General features: G+C 37.2%; 1 protein-coding gene across 1 annotated transcript in view; it reads left to right on the forward strand.

Annotated features, from left to right (window-relative positions):
• The window catches only part of PAPSS1 (3'-phosphoadenosine 5'-phosphosulfate synthase 1), a 107365-nt gene that overhangs the window by 44655 nt on the left and 41184 nt on the right, over positions 1–21526 (forward strand). The window contains exons 6-9 of the mRNA XM_008576628.1: positions 14335–14448; positions 16688–16799; positions 18546–18751; positions 20131–20266. Coding sequence (XP_008574850.1) covers positions 14335–14448; positions 16688–16799; positions 18546–18751; positions 20131–20266 — 568 coding nt within the window. The remainder of the gene's footprint in view (positions 1–14334; positions 14449–16687; positions 16800–18545; positions 18752–20130; positions 20267–21526) is intronic.

The following is a 21526-nucleotide window of genomic DNA, read 5'->3' on the forward strand; positions in this document are numbered from 1 at the left end:
TAGGACTTGTCACTCACTGGAAGCAGTTCATCTCACTGTTTTAGGACTTAGCTCTGTGATGGGCTCAGGAAAATTCATGGTTTTACAGACTAGCTGGCATTTTCACTTGTGAGGTGATGTTCTATAGAACCTCTGTGTTTCATTTTCAGTGAATTGTCAGTTCTTACTCTTTGCTTTTACTTTGTTGGTGTTATTTACAGTTTTCTTATAAATTTGTATAAAATCCTTTGTTTTAGACATAGATATGAATTCTATGTCATTTTTATTGGAACTATGGTTTCGGTATTTTTAAATTTTGATTGTAGTTTTGTTTAGATTTTTTGTACATTGAATTTATCATGTATTTTTTACTGGAGATTTGTCATATCAAAGTTAGAAAGTTATACATAGTTTTATTGTGTTTTAATTTTTTATATCTTATTAGTGACTTGTACGTGTTTGATGAAATCCCAGAAAAGTGCACATAGATACCCTTTTATGTATAATTTTATGGGACTCATGACTCTGTGAAACCATTTTATGGACTACAGATAATTCCAGATAGTTCAGACATTTATAAAGAATTATTAAACTTAACGTGTGATTGGTATCTCCCTCCTTGCCTTCTTTCTTTCAGTTCCTAACCTCTTCTTTGGGGCTGGACTTAAAGTAGCATCCTTTGGGTTTGACACTTTACCTACATATGAGCTATTTATTTAATTATTTATTTTTTGCAGGGAAAAATGATTTTGTTGTTTTTAAAAAAAACTTTATTTTGAGAAAATTTTGCAATTCTTCTGTAAATCTAAAAATAATAGAGTCCTGTATATTTTTCATTCAGCTTCCTCTTACGTTAACATCTTATGTGACCATAGAACATTTATCCTTGTTATGGCACTGTAAATTAAAGCAAAAACTTATTTGGATTTCACCAATTTTTCTACTAATGTCCTTTCCTATTCCAGGTTCCCATATTGTATTCAGAGTTAAATTGGTTTTTAAACATAATCCTGTAAAATGAAGGTACAGACTCACGTGGTGTTTGTAATGCATAGGACTTTGCATATTGGCTTTTTTTTCTAGTGGTTAAAAATTGAGGGTAAATACCACTGTGTGATTTTAGGCTCATACTAACCAATATTCCCTTACCTGTTTATCACACCTCCAATTCTGTATGTCTTTTAGTCCATCCTATATATTTGCAGAATCATCTTTCTCTAGGGTAGATTAAACATTTCTCTTTTTCACTCATTTATTGATTTTCCCATTGGTTGCAGAATTCAGGTGATTTGTGTTCAAGGTTTTCCATAATTTGGTTCCAAGCTGCATATTTTCTTATTTATTGTCCTTATGTATTCCACTGCATTTACTTTCTTTCTTTTTTTCCTTTTTTTTTTTTTGGTATCATTGCTTGCCTTAATCTCTGTAGTCCTAATTAATGCCTTCCTTCTGATTTGTTTGCTCCTAATTAATGAATATACTAATTGTCCTTTTATACAGATATTAGTTTGTATTATTACTGCTAGACAATCTGATGATTGTACGATTTCATACAAGGCTGGAAAAAGAGATAAAGATAAGAAACTAACATTTGCTACGTACTTATTATATATGCAGGTCTTTGTGTCCTTTAAGGTAATTTATTCTGATTGTTATAATCTGGGGGAAAGTTGCCATTTTGCTTAGTTCAGCTCCCAACCATGTTTCTCTGGTTTCTCCATGTGCCCTAATGCCTACTTAAGATTCAATTTTGTGAGAAAAACAAAGGAGAATAAATGCCAGAACAGATGTAGTCATGTGTGTGCATATTCTTTCTTCAATTGTATTTTTAAATTCTGCATCGTTATAGAAGACAGATAAATGAATTTATATATGTTTTTTTAGTGTGTACACTATAAACTAGATAATAATGGTAAGGACCAAAAAGTAATGTCCACAAGGGAAGAATTTCTATCATTTATTTCTCTGCCACATCCCCAATGTTTATAGCAGTGGAATTACTGTGGTAGTTTCCCAAGTGGTCTTTGTGCTGAGTAATTTCTACATGTTTTCTAATTATATTCATACAGTAAACCTATGAAGTATTTCAGAGAAATTAAGAAACTTGCTCATGGACATGCTGGATTCTGGACCTAGAATTTCACAGTCATTTTCATATACCTCTGTCTTTTACTTTTAGGAGTCTTCTCATACACCTTACTTGGAATGTGATTAAATCTATACCCAGAAAGGGATTCCGGTTATATTAGTTTCTGACAGAGAAATTTTCTTTTGAAAAATTACTTATTTTTTTCTTAAAGCTGGATGGTGACAAAAGAAGAGAGATGCAGATGCTTCCTTAATGCAGTTGCTTTCTTTTGGGACCACGCTCCTTTCAAAGATCTGTTATATGCTTTCCTAAGTAAGTGACTACACTTCTTATTGAAAACATGTCAATATTTCTTTTGTACATGGGTGACCCCATTAGTTAATTTAACAGATACTTAGTGCCATATGTGGTAGTTACTATTGTAAACACTGGGGGTGTGTCAGAGAATTAAAGAAAAAAATTCCTGCCTTGTGTTTGTTACTTCTTGGTCCTTACCACAATTATTTAGTTTATAGTGGAATGACCATATATAAATTTACTTATTTTTCTTCTTTTATAACATGATGTAGAACTTAAAAATACAATTGAAAGACTAAATATACACACATACATACACATATGACTACATTTGTTCTGGCATTTATTCTCCTTTATTTTTCTCACAAAGTTGAACCCTAAATGGGCATTAAGGCACATGGAGAAACCAGTGAATACCTAACATTCATCACTGAGTTCATAGTTAGTCAGTGATGCTAGGAGTGCATTTGCTTACTGTACCCTCATTGCAAGGTGACTTGGTGTAATGTGCACTTTACATAAGAAACTCCTTCTATCCAGGGGTAGCAAGTGCAGTTCATCTTCATTGTTACCACAGAGACATTTGGTAGGTTTTCCAAATGTGGGTCAGGTGAGAGCACATAGTAGAGTCTAAGTATAGATTGGGAGGTGAAGGGGATGAATATGTCAAGTGTAGTGGTGCTTTAAAGCAAAGAATAATAATCAGTTCTACATAGCTTTACAGTATGTATTTTGAGTGGGGATGTGAAGATCAGAGGTCCTGCATTAGTCAGCATGTGGATAAGAATACAATTTTGTGTTCTGAAAGAGAACACCATGGCAGAGATGGAAAGCATCAGTAATAACCCTTGTTAGTTGAACTCTTACTATGTATTAGGCCTTGTGTTAGGTACTTCAGTAGCATTATTGCACTTAATTTGTGTTAAAACTCTGAGAAGTAGTTACAGTGGTCCTCATTTTACTGATGAGGAAACAGATGCAGGGAGGTGAAGCTGTTGGTGCCAGGACAGCTTAGTCAGGGAGGGTCAGATCTGAACATAGGTCCGATTGATTCTGCAGCCCATGCTCTCGCCTTTCCACTATACAGCCTTTACTCACGTCTAGATTATTTCCATTTCTAGTTTTTTTTCTGAAATACAAATCTTTTCTTTGATTACCTTATACATTCTTCAACCAGTTGTTTGCTAAGCATATTTGGGATTAAGAAATAGAGACGAATGGGCATTTCATTGACCTTAGAAAGATTTAATATTTTTCGAATACTTTAAAGTACTTCAGAGCAGATCAAAAGCAACATTTTCTGGGTTGGAAAGAATGTTTACTGTGGAAAGAAATAAACTGCCCACTGCTGTGCCTGGTTAGTGTGAAGTGTTTGTTCTATGTAGTGTGAAATGAGAAAAGTGATTGTAGGTTATCTAGTTTACTTTGAAAAGTGGAGGCACATTTTGCCAGAATTATGATTTACTTCGGTGCTAAAACCTAATCTAAATGGTAAATGAGTGACTGGGGTTATTATGCCACATATAATGAAAATCTTATTTCTAAAATAATCAAGTTAAGTGAACTTTATCTCCTTTTCAGGCTCGGTTTTTTTAGACTTTTGAGGTTTTTTCCTCACATTAACCAATTCTCTGATCTCTGACATCGAGTGTCTAGCAATTGAATTAAGTTCTGACATTCACTGTCCGGAGTTAGCCCAGATTCCACAGGTTAAGGGCTCAGTCCCACATGACTGCCCCTATTTCAGAAGCCAGCTTCAAATGGGGTGCCCAGGCCACCCACTTTTCTGCTTGGCTGATTACAAATTCAGGGGTTCCCACCCCTACCCGCCAGGTTTGATAACTTGCTAGAATAACTCACAGAACACAGGAAGGTGCTTTATATACTGTTACTGGTTTATTATACATTCAGCAACAGCCAGATGAAAGAGATGGATAGTGCAAGGTGGGAGGAAAGGGGGCGGAGCTTCCACGTCATCTCTGGCACTCCACCCTGCCAGCACCTCCGTGTGTTCACCAACCCAGAAGCTCTCTGAACCTTATCATTTGGGGGTTTTTAGGGAAGTTTTATGTAGAAGTGATTGACTAAAACATTGGCAATGGGTGGCTGAACTCAATCTCTAGCCCCGTTCTCCTCCCCAGAGGCTGTGGAGGTGGGGCTGAAAGTTCCAACCCTCTAATCAAGGCTTGGTCTTTCTGGTGACCAGTCCTCATCTTGAAACTATGTAGGGGGCCCTTCAGCCGCGACTCATCTCTTTAGTATATCAAAGACACTTATAACACTTAGGGGAATCCAAGGGATTTAGGAGTTCTGTTCCAGGAACTGGGGACAGAGATCAAATATATATTTCTTTTCTTAAAAAAAATTATTAATTTATTTAATTTTAATTTATCAATACACAATGTAGTTGATTTTCATGTCCCTTTACCAATTCCTCTTTCCCCCCTCCTGCTCCCCCCTCCCTCCCATCAACATCTATCTGTTCACTTGTCTTAACAAATTCAAGGAATTGTTGTGGTTGTTGTGTCTTCTTCCCCCCTTCCCCCCACCATTTGTTTATATGTTTATTCATTTATTTATTTTTAACTCCCACAAACAAGTGAGAACATGTGGTATTTCTCTTTCTGTGCCTGACTTATTTCACTTAATATAATTTTTTCTAAGTCCATCCATGCAGCACTATTTACAATAGCCAAAAGTTGGAACCAGCCCAAATGTCCATCATCAGATGAGTGGATAAGGAAAATGTGGTTTATCTACACAATGGAATACTACTCTGCTCTATATTTCTTATTGTACCACAACTTCTTATTAGAACAGGGTAGTGTGGTTTGGGACTTTCCAGAGAATGGTGTTTGAGAAGTGCTATCTCCAAAGAAATAATAGTGGTAAATGGGGTTTTCTTTTATCTGATGCTCAGTATTACTTTGGAGAGACTCTTCTGGAATGAAAATTCTACCTGGAATTGTTTCTTTTATGTTAATTAGTTAAATATAGTATTTAATTCACTATCCAAGAAAAATATGTTCTTAGTATGATGTGCAATGGGGATTTTAGAATGATGGGTACTTTGGTTACCATGGGAACTTTAGCATAATGTTACAGATCCTCTGTCATCTCTGGATTGTCTTATCTTTCAGTCTGACTTTGTAATATAATTAGGATAGGTAATGTGGTCACTTATGGAAAGACTGCATTTCTCAGCATTTGGTCAAAGCATCTTGATTTCCTTAGTGTGCTTCATTTGGCATGGATTTATTCAAGAAATCAGAAGACACTAACAGATAATGAGGATTTTTGATTTAATTTTTTCCTAACCCTTGAATGGTCACTAGATGGCCTGCTAGTATTGCATTTTAACTCGGCTTGTCATACCATAAGGAAGTAGGCTTTTTGCTGCTGGTTTTAATCTAAAGTGATATTTTAAATACTGTTTTTAAATCTACCAGGAACCCTAGATCTACTAGTCCTATAAATTATTTAAAGGTTTGTCTTTTTATGAAATGGTGGTTTAGTGCTCTAAATGGATTTTATACTGCACATAAAATCCAGACTTTGCAGCTCGGTTTTAAAGTATTGCCAGAATGTCGTTTGGTGTTCGTGCTTTGGGTGCATATAGTTTAGATAATAGAAATTTAATAGTAACATAAAAATATGAATGAGCCCTAGTGTTCAAATCTGTTGAGCAGATTTGGTTCAAGAAAAAAGTGCAGAAAATACTTAAAAGAAAAACTTAAAATGTGGAATCACTATATTTATGAATACGTTCAGAATTCTTTAGGAAGATTACAATGAGAAGGCAAGAGCTACTGTTTTCATGTAGTGAATGTTATTTGTCCTGCCCGCCAGTTTCCAGGTAAAAACAAACAATTGTTTGTTTGAGCAAGGACACAGATACAGCATATGTTAGATCTTAGACTATGGTTAGTCAATCAAGCAAATAAACAAAACAAAAGAAAACAAAGCAACTTTTGGGTATCTATGTTACATTTTAAAATAAATATTTAAAAATTTATAATTAAATATTTCTAGACTTACAGGTTATAGAATTGACGCCTCTTTATTGCTGGTGTGTGAATTGTTTACTGATTCCCTGCTTGGAAGGACTCTGGGGGACCTGTGAGCCCCTTCACCCTTCTGTGCTGGGTGACTGTGGAGCTCTTCAGATTGGAGGTGAGGTGTCTAGCTATGTAAAGACTTTCTCCTGGCCTGGCTTGTGATCTGTTTTTGTTTTAAAGGAAATTTTGTGACATAAAGGGTTTTATATGTGCAAATTGAGAAAGAACACACTGTTTCTAATAGCTAACTGTGTCTATGGAAATCCTAATGAGTCTCAAATAAGATGGATAGCTCATGTGGCAGGGACTTCCCATTCTTTTGTCCAAATATCTTCTGTCACTTTGAGGTGGTTTTGCTCCTTTTAGATGGTTAGTAGTGGTTTTGGAAACTTAGAAGATTTGTCACTAGAATGTGCCAGAAAGTGGCTGTGTCTGCATTTTTAAAATCCTTTTTGTATTCCTGGTAGAGACCCAGTCCTTTTGGCTCTACATATAGAATCTATATAGAACTCATTTCCACTGAGCAGATGCTCCATGTTCCTCTTGCTTCATGCTGTTATGTTTGCATTAATTCCAGAAATATTCTTTATGTATCTTTTTATTTTTATTATTTTTTATTTATTTATTTTTTTATTATGTATCTTTTTAGAAGAGAAAAATTGCACCAACCTCTTAAACTTTTATATTGGCATTGGTTAGGCGTCGGAAGAATTTTGTGTTTAAGTTGTGAGGCTAAAATTAATTTAAAAATATTACTGGATGTAAATTTTGAAAAGGGAAGAATTTTATGAAATGCTTGTGGTAAAAAATTTATTTTGACTCAAAAATAAAATATGAAAACAGTTTTACCTCTTCCTTGAAAAGAAAGTAATTATGGCCTCCATGTTAACACACGTAAAGCGGCATGTTACTAAAAATGCTAACGCATGAATAACTTTGTTATTAGTGCACAAAACATTTTAAAAAATAATTTGGTTAGGCCCATAGAATGGATATTACCCTTTTCATGTTCAGACTCATTATCTTAGAGACACTTAGATTCACTCACAAATTTGCTTAACTTGGGAATATAGTTGGAAGGAAACCATAGGTGTTATTTGTAGACACTTCTGTCAGTTTGCACTTCTTAGTCTGAAACTCTCTTCAGAGGCAGAAGTCAAGTGCCTGAGCATGTGCTCTGGTGCCATGGTGGTCTGGAGAGGGTGGCTCCAGGCCAGAGGCAGGAGCCCCATCCCAGCCACTTGCCTGGAGCATCTAAGTGCCTGGCTAATCAGCAGTATTGAATCAGGTGAATCTAGTGATGCTGGTCTAGGAAACCAGCTACAAATGCCTTGTTGCACCCAACAAAAATCAAAAGATTAGACTGCTGGATGCTTTCTTCTGGCCCTCCAAGATTGTTGACAGTGTTCAGCAATAATTGTGGGGGAGGGGGAGAGTAGCCAAATCTCACCACAATATACAAAATGTATCCCATCCTTATAGTAATATAGGTTTCAGAGATGGCAAGGAAAGCTTTAGGTAGAGTTGTTCTTATCATTGATATTGAGAATGAGATTCTTTTCTTCTCTGCAGTCCTCATGTCATTTGTTCTCAGACTGTTTTCTGGGTTTCCAAGTTTTAAGTGGCCCAAAGTGGGGGAAGTGGAGGTTCACAGTTTATTCACCGTAGCAGGGTATATTAGTCTGTTTCTGTTGCATCTAACAAAATACCCGAAACTGGATGATTTATATAGAAAACAAAATTTATTGCTTACAGTTTCAGAGGCTGGGTAGTTCAAAGTCCAGGGAACACATCTGGCGAGAGCTTTCGTTGGTGGTGACTGCAGTGATGTAGGGTGTCACGTTGTGAAATGGTGGAGTGCAGGGAGTGATAGTTCCTCACGTGCTCTCCTTTTAAAGCCCTCTGAACCACACCCCTGACCACCGTTGTTCATTCATTCAGTATGGCACGGTCCTACAATCTAATCACCTCTTCAAGGCCCCGCCTTTCAATCACCATAATAGGATTTCGTAACCTCAGCAATTACAGTGGGGATTAAGTTGTGGGGGGACATGCAACCCAAGGCACAGGGTTTGGAAAAATTGATTGAAAGTTGTTCACTTATCCTTAATAAACAGTTTAGGCCTAACTGAAATGTTGAGTGTCTTTGCTTTTTGTCTATAACTTTATCGACACATTGAAAGATAACATATTGACCTGACATCCTGGGAATTAAAAATGTTTAATAAAATCATGAAAATAAATTAAGAATAACTTGTATGACAAAATATTTTATAACTTAGTTTTCATGGAAGAAACAATAGTTTTGTTTTTGTTTTTGAGAATAGTATTAGAACTCCAGATGGAATCCCAGTTTAACAATTAACTAACTATATGACCTTGGAAAAAACCTAATTTTTCTGGCTTCAGTTCTCTCATCTGTGAAATGGGAGAGTACCTGCCTCAGAGTTGTACTTGGGATTCTATGAGTTAATATATTTAGAGTGCTTAGAACAGTTCCTGTCATATAGCAAGCATATTATTTATTTGTTTATTATTATTTATTGAGTATTTATTGTTTGTTAAGTGCATTGGAATAAAGTATAGCAGGGATTTATGGCAAGTTACTAACCTCTTCTGGGCCTCAATTTCCTCATCTGTGAAGGGGGGATAGCAGTAGTTTCTTCTCCTTTTAAAGGTAGGATTGTGAGAAAATTAAATGAATTAATTTATATGAAGCCCTTAGAACAATGTACTTAGTATTGTAGTAAGCATCCAGTTAATGTTAGTCCCCACAGTTCAGACACTTTAAGTCATTTAATTGTCACAACAGCCTTGTAACATCTGTGTATCTGTGTGTGTGTATGTGTGTGTGTGTGTGTTAACAACTGAAGAGGAGACAGGTTGTGAAATGTTAGTAACCCGCTAAAGATTGCAGTGTTAGAATTTTGACGTAGATCTTGGGTACAAAAAGCCTGTTCCCTTTTTTCTTACTTCGCACTGCTAGTTGTGAGAACATCAGAAATAACTGACCTATAGACCCTGTTGCTTTCTTGTATTTCTTTTTGGTTTTGAAGATGTTGTGTCTGTTATGGTTTGAATATCCCCTCTAAAACTCATGTTGAAACTTAATCCCCAGTGTGGCAGTGTTGAGAGGTGGGGCCTTTATGGGGTGATTGGATCGTGAGGGCTTTGCTCTCAAGAATGGGTTAACCATTCATGGATTAATGGGTTAATGGATTAATGGGTTATCAAGGGAGTGGAACTGATGGCTTTATAAGAAGAGAAAGGGAGACCTGAGCTAGCATGTGAGCATGCTTTTGCCCTCTTACCATGCGGTACCCTGCACCATCTCAGGGCTCTGCAGAGAGTTCTCATTCCTACCAGGAAGAAGGCCCTCACCGGATATGCCCCCTTGACCTTGGACTTACCAACCTCCTGAACTGTAAGAAATAAATTCTGACTGGCTGGTTATCTCAGTTGGTTAGAGCGTGGTGCTGATAGAAATAAGATATGGGATTTGATCCCTGTACTGGCCAGGAAAAAAAAAAAAAAGGGAAAAAAATAAATTCTGTTTCTTTATAAGTTACCCAGTTTCAGGTATTCTGTTATAAGCAACAGAAAACTAAAACGGTATCCCTAAAGTTTTGTGACTAATGTAAATATTTAGTTTTACGTCTCTTTTGTGAAACTCTGTCATACTCTTTCTCATAAAAGTCCTAATGAATGCCTGAGTTTTTGTGTAGCTTCAGTTACTTTTAGCATTTTTTTCCTAGTGTGGAGCAGCTGCAAGGAATGTGTATGCCTCAAGGCATCTTTGTGGCTCTTACATATCCAAGAGTCTAACTGAACCTGTAGGATATGTGTGCAGTTCAGTTAATGCATGGCATATTGTCCTTCCAGGAAAAGTTAATTGTGAATTTTTATTGTCTAGTTCATGAAGTAATAGAGTGCGTAGATTATTGAAACTACCATTTACTCTGAAATGTGCCTGTGGGTGGAGAACAGTTGGAAGGGAAGATAGAAAAAAGACAGTGACAACTACAAATAGGGATAAAGGGTGATTTGTTTTTCTCATATCCAAATTCTCTTTACTGCAATTTTATAATTTAAAATAAATGCATTAACAATAGTTTCTGGAGTTGGAAGGCACAGAATGGACTACTTTAAACTATTTTTCTTGCCAGATTTAAAGAGTCTTTTTTCTGTTTGGTTTCCTCTTCAGGGGCACAATTAAATACAGTACTGTGTATAAACTGTGTGTGTTTACTTATCACTTCTTTGAACCCCTTGGCAAAATTTAAGATATGCCCTCTTTAGCTCTGGTTATTGGAAATAATCTGCCCCATCAGTACACAGTAGTATAGTATTTATGTCTACGAAGAGAAAATAAAGGCAGCTGGTAGAGCTGCCTTTCACCATTTTTAAAAAATGCCTTCATGTAGTATCTCCTCTCAGTAAACACAATAAGTAGCTCTTAGCTATGGGTGCCTGCAGGAAGCTTAATCGCAGAAGACTGGGAAGGTGTATGAGTGTCCTATGCTATGCCGGGTTTGTGCTCACACACACACACTTTCCTGCTTTCTTCCTATGAGCAGTGGGACACTCTGGGGAGAAAGAAACCTCCTGAAAGTGTCATTCATATCTGCATTTCAGGAGCAAGTAAGTGTAGCTGGCTGAACTTAATATTGTTGCTAGTGGTGTTTATTTCTTTTCTTTCTTTATATTTTATTATTATTTTTTCTTTTCCTTCATGTTCACCCTTATTTATTTCTGGGTTTATAATGAGAATGGTCAGAGGCCTTGAATTTATGAGTAGGAGCCTGATCTTGGCACATGATTTAGCCAGTGCCGAACGGAGTCTCTTTTGTTCCATCTTCGAAGGAACAGAGTGTTGGAGAAATGTAGGAGAATAATTCTTTCTAGATCCTCAGAACCCTTAGGGACTTCTGGAGCAGTAGCATCTAGGCCTTTCATGAGGTCATCCGGCTTTGATACACATATGTGACTCTGCCTTTTTTCTTCTACCAAAGATACCATGTAAAATCAAATATAAGTTGAAATTTCTGTCCTCTTTGCCATCCTTTCTCATCCCTGGTGTCCGGCACCGTGAAGGTCAAGCTGTGCAGTTTCAGCAGGTACAAGATCTATCCCGGACATGGGAGGCAGTACGCCAGGACAACGGGAAGGTTTTCCAATTTCTTAATGCAAAATGAGAGTCAGCATTTCTTTCTTTCTTTTTTTTTTTTTTTTTTTTCCTTTTTTGTCTTTTTTTCGTGACCGGCAACGGATCGCAACCCTCAGTGTCGCGCCCGTACCGGACCGGGACCGGCAACGGGATCGCAACCCTCGGTGTTGCTCCCGCACCTCGCTCAGCCAGTGAGCAGCCAGTCTGTATGTGGGATCCGAACCCTCGGCGGGAGCGCCGCCGCACTCCCAAGCGGCTCACTGTAGCAGTGCGCCACCGGGCCTACCCGAGAGTCAGCATTTCTATCCAAGAGGAATCCTCAGCAGATAAACTGGACTCTCCTCTACAGAAGAAAGCACAAAAAGGGACAGTTGGAAGAAATGCAAAAGCATAGGACCCGACATGCAGTCAGATTCCAGAGGGCCATCACTTGGCCATCTCTTGCTGATATAATGGCCAAGAGGAATTAGAAACCTGAAGTTAGAAAGGCTCAATGAGAACAAGCTATCAGGGCTGCCAAGGAAGCAAAAAAGGCTAAGCAAGCGTCTAAAAAGACTGCAATGGCTGCTAAGGCTCCCACGGGGGCAGCACCTAAGCAAAAGATTATGAAGTCTGTGAAGGTTTCTGCTTCCAGAATTGGTGGAAAACGCTAAGTTGGCAGATCAGATTTTTAAAAGACCTAACTTTTAACTCTTAAAAAAAAAAAAGAAATTTCTTCTTCAAATGATTCTTCAGGAAAAAAATAGAGAGTGTCCTTAAAAATCCAATTCTTCCATTAATACTTTATTTTGAATTATTTTTTATTATTGTTGTTTTTTATTTACAAAAGCAGTAAATTAGTGCTTTATTTTTTAGAGAAATTTTGGGTTCACAGCAAAATTGATTTCATATAGTTGGAATCCTACAATATGTAGGCTTTTCAGATTGGCTTATTTACTTAGCAATTTGCATTTAAGTTTCCTCCGTGTTTTTTCATGGCTTGATAGTGTATTTCTTCTTAGTGCTGAACAATATTTCATTGTCCTGATGTTCCACAGTTTGCTTATCCATTTACCTACTAAAGAACATCTTGGTTGCTTCCAAGTTTTGGTTACTATGAATAAAGCTGCTATTAATATTGCGTGCAGGATTTTGTGTGGACATAAATTTTCAACTCAACTGGGTAAATATTAAGTGGTAAAATTGTTGAATTGTATGGGAAGAATATGTTTAGTTTTATAACAAACCACCTACCTGTCTTTCAGAGTGGCTTCACCATTTTATATTTCCATCAGCTTTGAATGAGAACTCCTGTTGCTCTACGTCCTTGGCAGCATTTGGTGTTGTCAGTGTTTTGTACTTTGGCCAACCTAATAGGTGTACTGTGGTGTCTCATTGTTGTTTTAATTTGCAGTTTTCCTGGTGACTTCCGATGTTGAACATCTTTTCATATATTTACTTGCGATCTGTATATCTTCTTTGGTGAGGTGTCTATTCAGGTCTTTTGCCCATTTTGTAATTGAGTTATTCGTTACTTATGAGTTTTCAGAGTTCTTTGTATATTTTAGATAACAGTCCTTTTGCAAATATTTTCTTCCAGTCTGTGGCTTATCTTCTTCTTATCTTGAGGATTACTTTGTTTTGAATAAGAAAGTAATTCTTGGACACATGTATGAGAAGACCTTAATCAGTGCCAGTTTTGTATGCTTACAGATTTGGCTTTAAAAAAAATTTAAAGTGATTAAATGCATTTAGTAATTATTCCTAAGGGTATGATTAGTTTTGTGAATAAACCTTGAAAAATCTCCTAGTGAGATGTGTGTAAATGGCTATATTGTGGTACCCACAAATATATACTTGCATGATAAGTATGGAAAAACACTGTCCCAATATTTGTAAATGAGTACTTGGTTCTTGGATAAAAGTTTCAGGCTACATTTCATGTGGGGTCGGAAGGCTGTTTAGCTTACTTGGGAGAGTGTGGTGCTGATAACACCAAGGTAAAGAGTTCAGATCCCCATACTGGTTAGCTGCAGAGGAGCAAAACAATCCCCTTACCAGCCAACTGCCAAATAAATAAATAAATAGATAGATAGATAGATAGTAAATAAAATTTTTTTAAAAAAGTGCTATTTCCAAACTGTGATGGGGGGAGTAAAGCTGACCTATTTAAGTGTTTTATGAGTAAAAAAGCAGCTTTAGTGACATTTGTGATAAAAGTGCATGTGAAAGCTGGAATAAAATGGTTTCATGATGTGTTAAAGATAATAACGATTATGTTTCAAGTGATTTTTTTGTTTCTAAATTCTTTTTATTACCTCTTCTTCGAGGTCACTTCTTATTTGCGGTTGCCTGATTTTTTTTTTTTTCTTTTCTTTTCCCTTTTTTTTTGTGGCTGGCCAGTATGGGGATCCAAATCCTTGACCTTGGTGTTTCAGCACTGAGCTCTAACCAACTGAGCTAACTGGCCAGCCCTTTCTGTTGCCTGATTTTGACATATATAGTTTATCCTAGGAATTTATTCTTTCCCTCTAGGTAGTGGGGCATTATACTTAATTACTCCTTGAATATAGGATTTTATCTGATTGACAGTAGACCAGCTAACATTAGGAAAATTGATTGGAGTGAGCACAGCATTCAAAGCCCTCTTTTATGCTATTTTTTTAAAGTCTCATTTTGAAATGTTGATTTTCTTCATTAAAATACCCTTTGGAGAACCCTAAATTGTTGAATTGAACATTTAATTGTATTCTTGTTATATATAGGATATTGTACCTGTGGATGCCTCTTATGAAGTAAAAGAACTGTATGTGCCAGAAAATAAACTTCATTTGGCAAAAACAGATGCAGAGACATTACCAGCATTGAAAATTAATAAAGTAAGTTCTCTGTTCTTTTCCAAACCAAGTGATATATAGCCTTATATACAGTTGTTAGTTTGTTAAATTTTTTATTTTTATCAGTGTTTGAGGCTAGGGGTGGCAGCAGTGGGTGTGAGGGTGTTCTGGTGTTTATCACAATTTCCTTGGATGGGAAATGTGTTTAATTTGTGAATCCATATTCCCAAATTACCATGGCTTTGATTTGCTTTTAGTCATAATATTTATTTATTTTGAAACGTTAAAGAGGAAAGATTGTGTGAGATCTTTAGGCTTATCAGAAGGAATGGGTCCTAAAATTTTAAGAAATACTAATCTGTAATAACTAACATGAACATGTTTTCCTTTAAACATGTTTCCTAATCCCCTGCCAAACACTTGACCTGTCATATGTTAAGAATAATTCTATTGTATGTCTTAGCTCTAATGATATCATTAGGTGTCTTTCCCAATAAAAAACTGTTTAGTTAAACTAGACATGATGAGAATGGAAACTATAATTTATCATTTTCAGATCTTAGAGAATTTTAATTTGTATTATTTATGTATACTCTAAAAACAGAGAGATTAAGGAATAAGAATTTGGACTAGAAGTTGGATATCCTAGCCTTTCTTTTAATATAGTAAAAACACCTAGGGAAGTGCCAAATTTGAAAGTAGGGAGAAAGGAAAACAAAACAAAACTGGCCTTGGAGAAAGACCCTTCAAGTGGTTATTCAAATCTGTAACAGGAGTAGATTATCTTATTGTGTTTAGCGTGATGGGGTCTCTGACCAGAAGCCAGGACATGCCAGGAAGTGGCGAGGAGGGAGTGTTGTAAAGCTGAGCAGCTCAAGGAGCTGACTGTTGCAAAGGAACAGCAGATTTTGTCACTGGCAGATTTTGTGTGGAATGAACACACACACACACAGAAAGACAGAGAAAAAGAATGAGAATGAACGAATATGAACCCAGGTCAGTCAGATTCTAGAACGCAGATAGACAGTAGTTTTTTTTTTTTTTTTTCTCCTGCAACTGGCCAGTATAGGGATTGAACCCCAGACCTTGGTGTTGTTAGCACCATGTTCTAACCAGCTGAGCAGTCAGCCAGCCCCAGACAGTAGTTTTTCCTCAATGTGGACATTTCTTCAGTGCAGTGGTTCCTGAGTTTATCCAGTTGGCAGAGCAGTACCTGCAAGGCATGCTGCCTGGCATTCTTTGCACCTCCTCACAGGCCCTGTTTCCAAATACACTTGTGTTGGGGATTAGGGCTTCAGCATAAGAATCTGTATGTGAAGGGGGTGCACAGACATTTATTCCCTAACAGATGCTGTCTAGAATTGGATTCCAATAGAGGCAAACTGTAGCCAGTGTTAGAGGTTTAGGAAAAATTAATATGAGGAAAACTTTCAAAGTCAAAAAAAAATTCTCCATGAATATGATTTTTCCTGTGAATTGAAGCAGGGGAATACCTTACCATTATTTGATTTTGCAGTGAGACGCATTGGCCAACATATTTTGGGAATGAATAGTAGGCTACATCTTACTGCACACCACTTGGCCAGGTGCTTCATCTTTTCTCATTTGAGAAGTACTGTATACCCTGCACACTGCTATATACCCTGTATACTGCTCTATACAGTTAAAAATGAACATATCCAGCTTACATGAAGAATACTTAGTTTATCAATTCTTTAATGTTCTAATGAGATATCCTGGAAATCTCAAAGTACAAGAAATAATGGTCTTTGTAAAATGAAGGGTACTCTGTCATGGATGAGGGATTTTTTTTTTTTTTTTTTTTTTTTTTTGGTAAATATTTTAATTTAAAGTTTCTTTTGGTTTAGGACAGTGATTATCAAAGTGTGGTTTCCAGACCATCACTGTCAGCATTTTCTGGGAGCATGTTAGGAATTCAAATTCTTGGGCCCCATAGCCAGAATCAGAAACTCAGGCAGGGGAGAAATCTTCATTTTAACAAGGCTTCCAAGAGCGTCTGATACACATTAAAGTTTGAGGACCACTGGTTTAGGAGAAGCTGTCCTTATTAGAAATGCTTGGAAGTCTAATGCTATTTAAATTTATTAGGACAAATATATGTTTTCTAATGCCCTTATTCTTTGTTAGATTTGTGTAATCGGAAATCATCCTTAAAATGTTTGTTTCCATTGCTTTCAAAATTAAATTCTTAAAGGTTATTACTGCTTTTGTTTATAAATACATGAAATAGAAAATTTTGCTTTACCTTCTAATTTACTAGGTGGATATGCAATGGGTGCAGGTTTTGGCAGAAGGTTGGGCAACCCCACTGAATGGCTTTATGAGAGAGAGGGAGTACTTGCAGTGCCTTCATTTTGATTGTCTTCTGGATGGTAAGACATTTTACATTCACAGTTACATTCAGAAGTACATAATTGCAGGGATTTGTTACTGTTTTAAAAAGTAGTGGTAACATCTTAATAGAGGTGGCATTTTAAGACTAAGTTATATCAGTACTAAGCACTTTAAGTGAACTATGAGATTTTTTCCCCCCATTTTTCCTTTTCCTGATTGTGCTTTATTGCAGAGGGAGTGGGAAAACCTGGAGATTAGGGCTAAAAATGGATTATAAAAGCAAATACAGTTTTCCTGTGCCACATCCATCTGGTCATTGTGGAAAGCTTCTCCCAGCACATGCACATATAGGTACTGAATTCTGCTACACTGAAGCCCATGCTTGAGCCTTCTCATGAGGAATCACAGAGTTCAGGTTAAGGAATCCTGAAATAGGTGGCTAAAACCATGGTTCTTCCTATTCTTTTAAAACATTAAAAAAATTGCCAAAGAAATTGATGTCCAGTATACTATCATTATAGTCCTGCTACCTTTAACTTTGTGTGATGTACTGTTGGTAAGATTAATTTACGTTAAATAAATGATTTTTAATTTCACAGAACCTTACTAAATTGCTAAATTGTTACTGTTTTTCTGTGTTATAACATCTTTTAACTGAGGAGTGAAATAGGTATTAGAAAACATTAATTCCTAATCATTCTTCCTGAGAAATTTATCACAAGAACATAAGGATTAAATATTGCATTTTGATTTTCTTCCTTGGAGCTAATGGTAAAGTCTTTGTGGACTTCATCCCAAGTAATGATTTAGTTTTGGACTTGGTGCAATTATACTTATTAATTTTCTATTTTAAACTGTACCTAGTGGTGGTAATTTTAAAAGCAGTTAAGCAGTTATCATTGATAATATTGACATCTTTTGTCCAAAGAAGGCATGCCATGCATGATTCCCAAAAACGTATGGTTTCTTAGGTATGTAAATAAATGCAAATATGAATTTGAGAGTGCACTTTATTTTTCTAACCTGTGCCTGATGAGTAGAAGAAAAAAACGTTTACAGTTTGAAAGATTTGGAACGGAAATTATGCTTTTGTTCTGGTTGATGACACATTCTGGTTTAAATGGAGCCACTGATTACTGCCATTTTTTCTTTGCCATTTCATAGCTGACATCGGTTTGATTCTGTCTGTATTAAAAAAACAAACAGGCCAAAAACTTTTTGGGTCTTTTTGTCTTCCTATTTTAAGGATATTCAAGGATCTGAGTATACTTAGTTAGCTTGCCACTTAACAGGATGACATATATAACTACATTTTATCAACAAGGATTTAAATTTTTCATGAAAAGGCCCTGAAACATAGTTCTTTGTCTTATTCATATATTGGAGGTGTGCAGTATATTTTTGGTGATGATAGGCCTGACCAGCTGATTCTTTCTTGTTAAACAGTTTCTTTTGCTTCTGTGATTATATACCAAAAATTTACCCCCAAAGATGGTTTGATGTACTGTGATGAAAAATCTTATTATACATGATGTTAATTCTCTTAATTTTTGCTGTTTTTTTTTTTTTTTTTTTAACTTCTGTGGCTTTTGCTTGTTCTCGCTGGCCTTGTACCTTATTCCTTTTCCCTCTCCTGATTTTCCATGCCAGGTACCAGTTGAACACTGTCACTGGGCACATAAACCTTTTCTTATTTGACGAGTGCCCACTGAAATGAAAGGTAGATGTACCTAAGGACTGTAGAGTAATGCAGGCTGTGCTTTATGTTCTTTTGTGCTCTGCAGGGGGTGTCATTAACTTGTCAGTACCTATAGTTCTGACAGCTACCCATGAAGATAAAGAGAGGCTGGACGGCTGTACAGCATTTGCTCTGATGTATGAGGGCCGCCGTGTGGCTATTCTTCGCAATCCAGAGTTTTTTGAGCACAGGAAAGAGGAGCGCTGTGCCAGACAGTGGGGAACAACATGCAAGAACCATCCCTACATCAAGGTCCTGAATAAACCATGCTGCACTTAATCTTGATTTGCCAGTGGTGTTTGTGCTGAAATGTGGACGTATGTGTGTATTGACTATTGCATTGGAATTGTCAATATTTTGCAGAATTGAGACTGGATCTTAGATTAGTATGATGAGTATATGGTCTTGTCATTTTGGTCCAGATAAATATTTATTTAACAGATATTATTTAAATATCTCCTGAATACCAGGCTATGCTGAATTTAGGGGCTAGTGTTGGGAATATATGGTTGGGGACACAGGTGGCACAGTGTTTGTTTTTCTGGAGTTTACAGTCTGGTGGTGGGAGCAGATATTAATTCATGTACTTACCAGGAGGATATGAGGTCTGGGTGCTAGGAGAGCCCACACCAGGTTGGGTTTAATCTAGTCTGGGCTTTTTATTTAACATTGTGTTTCTGGTGTGAAAGCAGTGAAATATAATTAGTGTCCCCAAAGTGCCTCATTTATATTATGTATTGAATGTGGAATGTTATCATCAAAGTCAAATTTCTGCCAGTTGTTAGAAGTTTTAAAGTGGACTTTGAGCTTTAAAAGAAACTAGGTACATTGTTAGTATGTAAACCTGCAGCCTGGGGAAAAGGGTGAGTTTGAGCCACAGTGTGGAAATGGACAGGTCCTGGCAATAATAGCTCCTCCTTTCAGATGCAGGGAAAAGTGGTGAGTGAAGCTGTCAGAAATGTGAAGTGGTATGGTGATGGGAAGGCATGACTTTGTGTCTACTCAGTGATCATTAATTATTTGGAAGTTTAGGACTGAGAACGTAGAGGGTAGGGCGACCCAGGTTTACATATTATTTAGTTAATCAACATGCAACAACAATGAAAAGAATGTTTTGTTACTTAAAAAGTCATTGTTATTCACATTGGTTTTGTTTGCCTTTCATATGCAAATATAATAGTTGTTTCACAAGTTTTTTTTTTTTTTTTTTTGGTTTTTTTTACTGACCGGTAACGGGATCGCAACCCTCGGTGTTGCACCTGCACCGGGGACCGGCAACGGGATCGCAACCCTCGGTGTTGCACCCGCACCGCGCTCAGCCAGTGAGCGGGAACTGGTCTCCACATGGGATCCGAACCCTCGGCGGGAGCGCTGCCGCGCACCCAAGCGGCGCACTCTCCAGTGCGCCACCGGGCCGGCCCAATTTCACAAGTTTTTTGAGAAATTACATACAAATTCTGTTCTAATTCTACAGCATCTCTAATCCCAATTCAGTTGATAAACCCAGATTTACCATTGACTCTAAGATAGTAGTTTACAACTGTATGTAGTTTATATGAGAGAAATATTTTTACTTAATTTTATCTTGGTTTCTGCTTAAAACAATTGTTATTATTTTTTCTTCCCATTAGATGGTTATGGAACAAGGAGATTGGCTGATTGGAGGAGATCTTCAAGTCCTAGATCGAATTTACTGGAGTGATGGTCTTGATCAGTATCGTCTTACTCCTACTGAGCTGAAGCAGAAGTTTAAAGATATGAATGCTGGTAAGACGGGGGCCTGATTATCTAATATGAGACTGCTTAGAGAGAAAGTTCTAGAAGGTTTTATTAGTGCTTTTACTAAAATGTAAAGCAGTCAGTAAAGGTAAGTGTGGCAATGGAGTATGGAAGGAGAGGTAGTCAATCAAAACTGTAGGTCCGTTATATTGGTATAATTTGATCTAATATTATTTTGTATTCTGTGTGCAAAATAGATGCTAGTAACAAATTGATCTTTTGATTGTTTATTATAAAATTCACATGTTAAACCTGAATAGAACTATAGAACAGAATTTATTTAAATAATTCACTAATATCAGTGTGCTTTATATCACAGAATGTATTATGAGTGGAATGCATCACAGCAGCAATAGAACAACAGAACTTTTATTGTGTTCACTCCGTTTATATGTTGTACATCTTTATATGCCAGTGTGTCAAGTGCTGAAGATTCATAAATAAATGCCACAGGAGCTTATGGTTTGGAAGAGAGAGACATTAAACAATAATAGAAAAGTTGTTTAAGAGGAGGTTAGTAATGATTTCCAAACATTTGGATGGATGAAATGGAGCAGTAAGAATAGAAAGGCTGTAGATGCTGTTCTTTTTTTGTGTGTGTGTGACCGGCAACGGATCGCAACCCTCAGTGTCGCGCCCGTACCGGACCGGGACCGGCAACGGGATCGCAACCCTCGGTGTTGCTTCCCGCCACTCGCTCAGCCAGTGAGCGGCCGGTCTGTATGTGGGATCCGAACCCTCGGCAGGAGCGCCGCCGCGCTTCCCAAGCGGCGCACTGTAGCAGTGCGTTAAAGTACTCCAGGACAGGATTTTTATATTGAACTTCCTGCTATTTGGTCTTTTACACAGAAGTAGGTGAATGATGTGCTTAAATCGGTGCACCCAGTCTCCCAGCTCTCCCCATACTTGCAGTTTCAAGGTGCCATGTCAGGGAATAGCATTTACTGTAGATTTTGGGAGGCTTTGTTAAGATCTGAAGAATTTGAAGCATCCTGCACTTATGCTCCTGATTAACTCCTACCTACAGAGGTGGTTAAGCCCTAAGCATTGGTGCGGCTCTCTTTCATATTTTCTTTTTTTTTTTTTTTTTGTCTTTTTCCGTGTCCGGCAACGGATCGCAACCCTCAGTGTTGCCCCTGCACCGGACCGGGACTGGCAACGGGATCGCAACCCTCGGTGTTGCCCCTGCGCCTCGCTCAGCCAGTGAGCGGGAACCGGTCTGCATGTGGGATCCGAACCCTCTGCGGG

This window comes from Galeopterus variegatus, unplaced genomic scaffold, assembly GCF_000696425.1.
Source record: "Galeopterus variegatus unplaced genomic scaffold, G_variegatus-3.0.2 Scaffold1377, whole genome shotgun sequence".
Taxonomy (NCBI): Eukaryota; Metazoa; Chordata; class Mammalia; order Dermoptera; family Cynocephalidae; genus Galeopterus; species Galeopterus variegatus.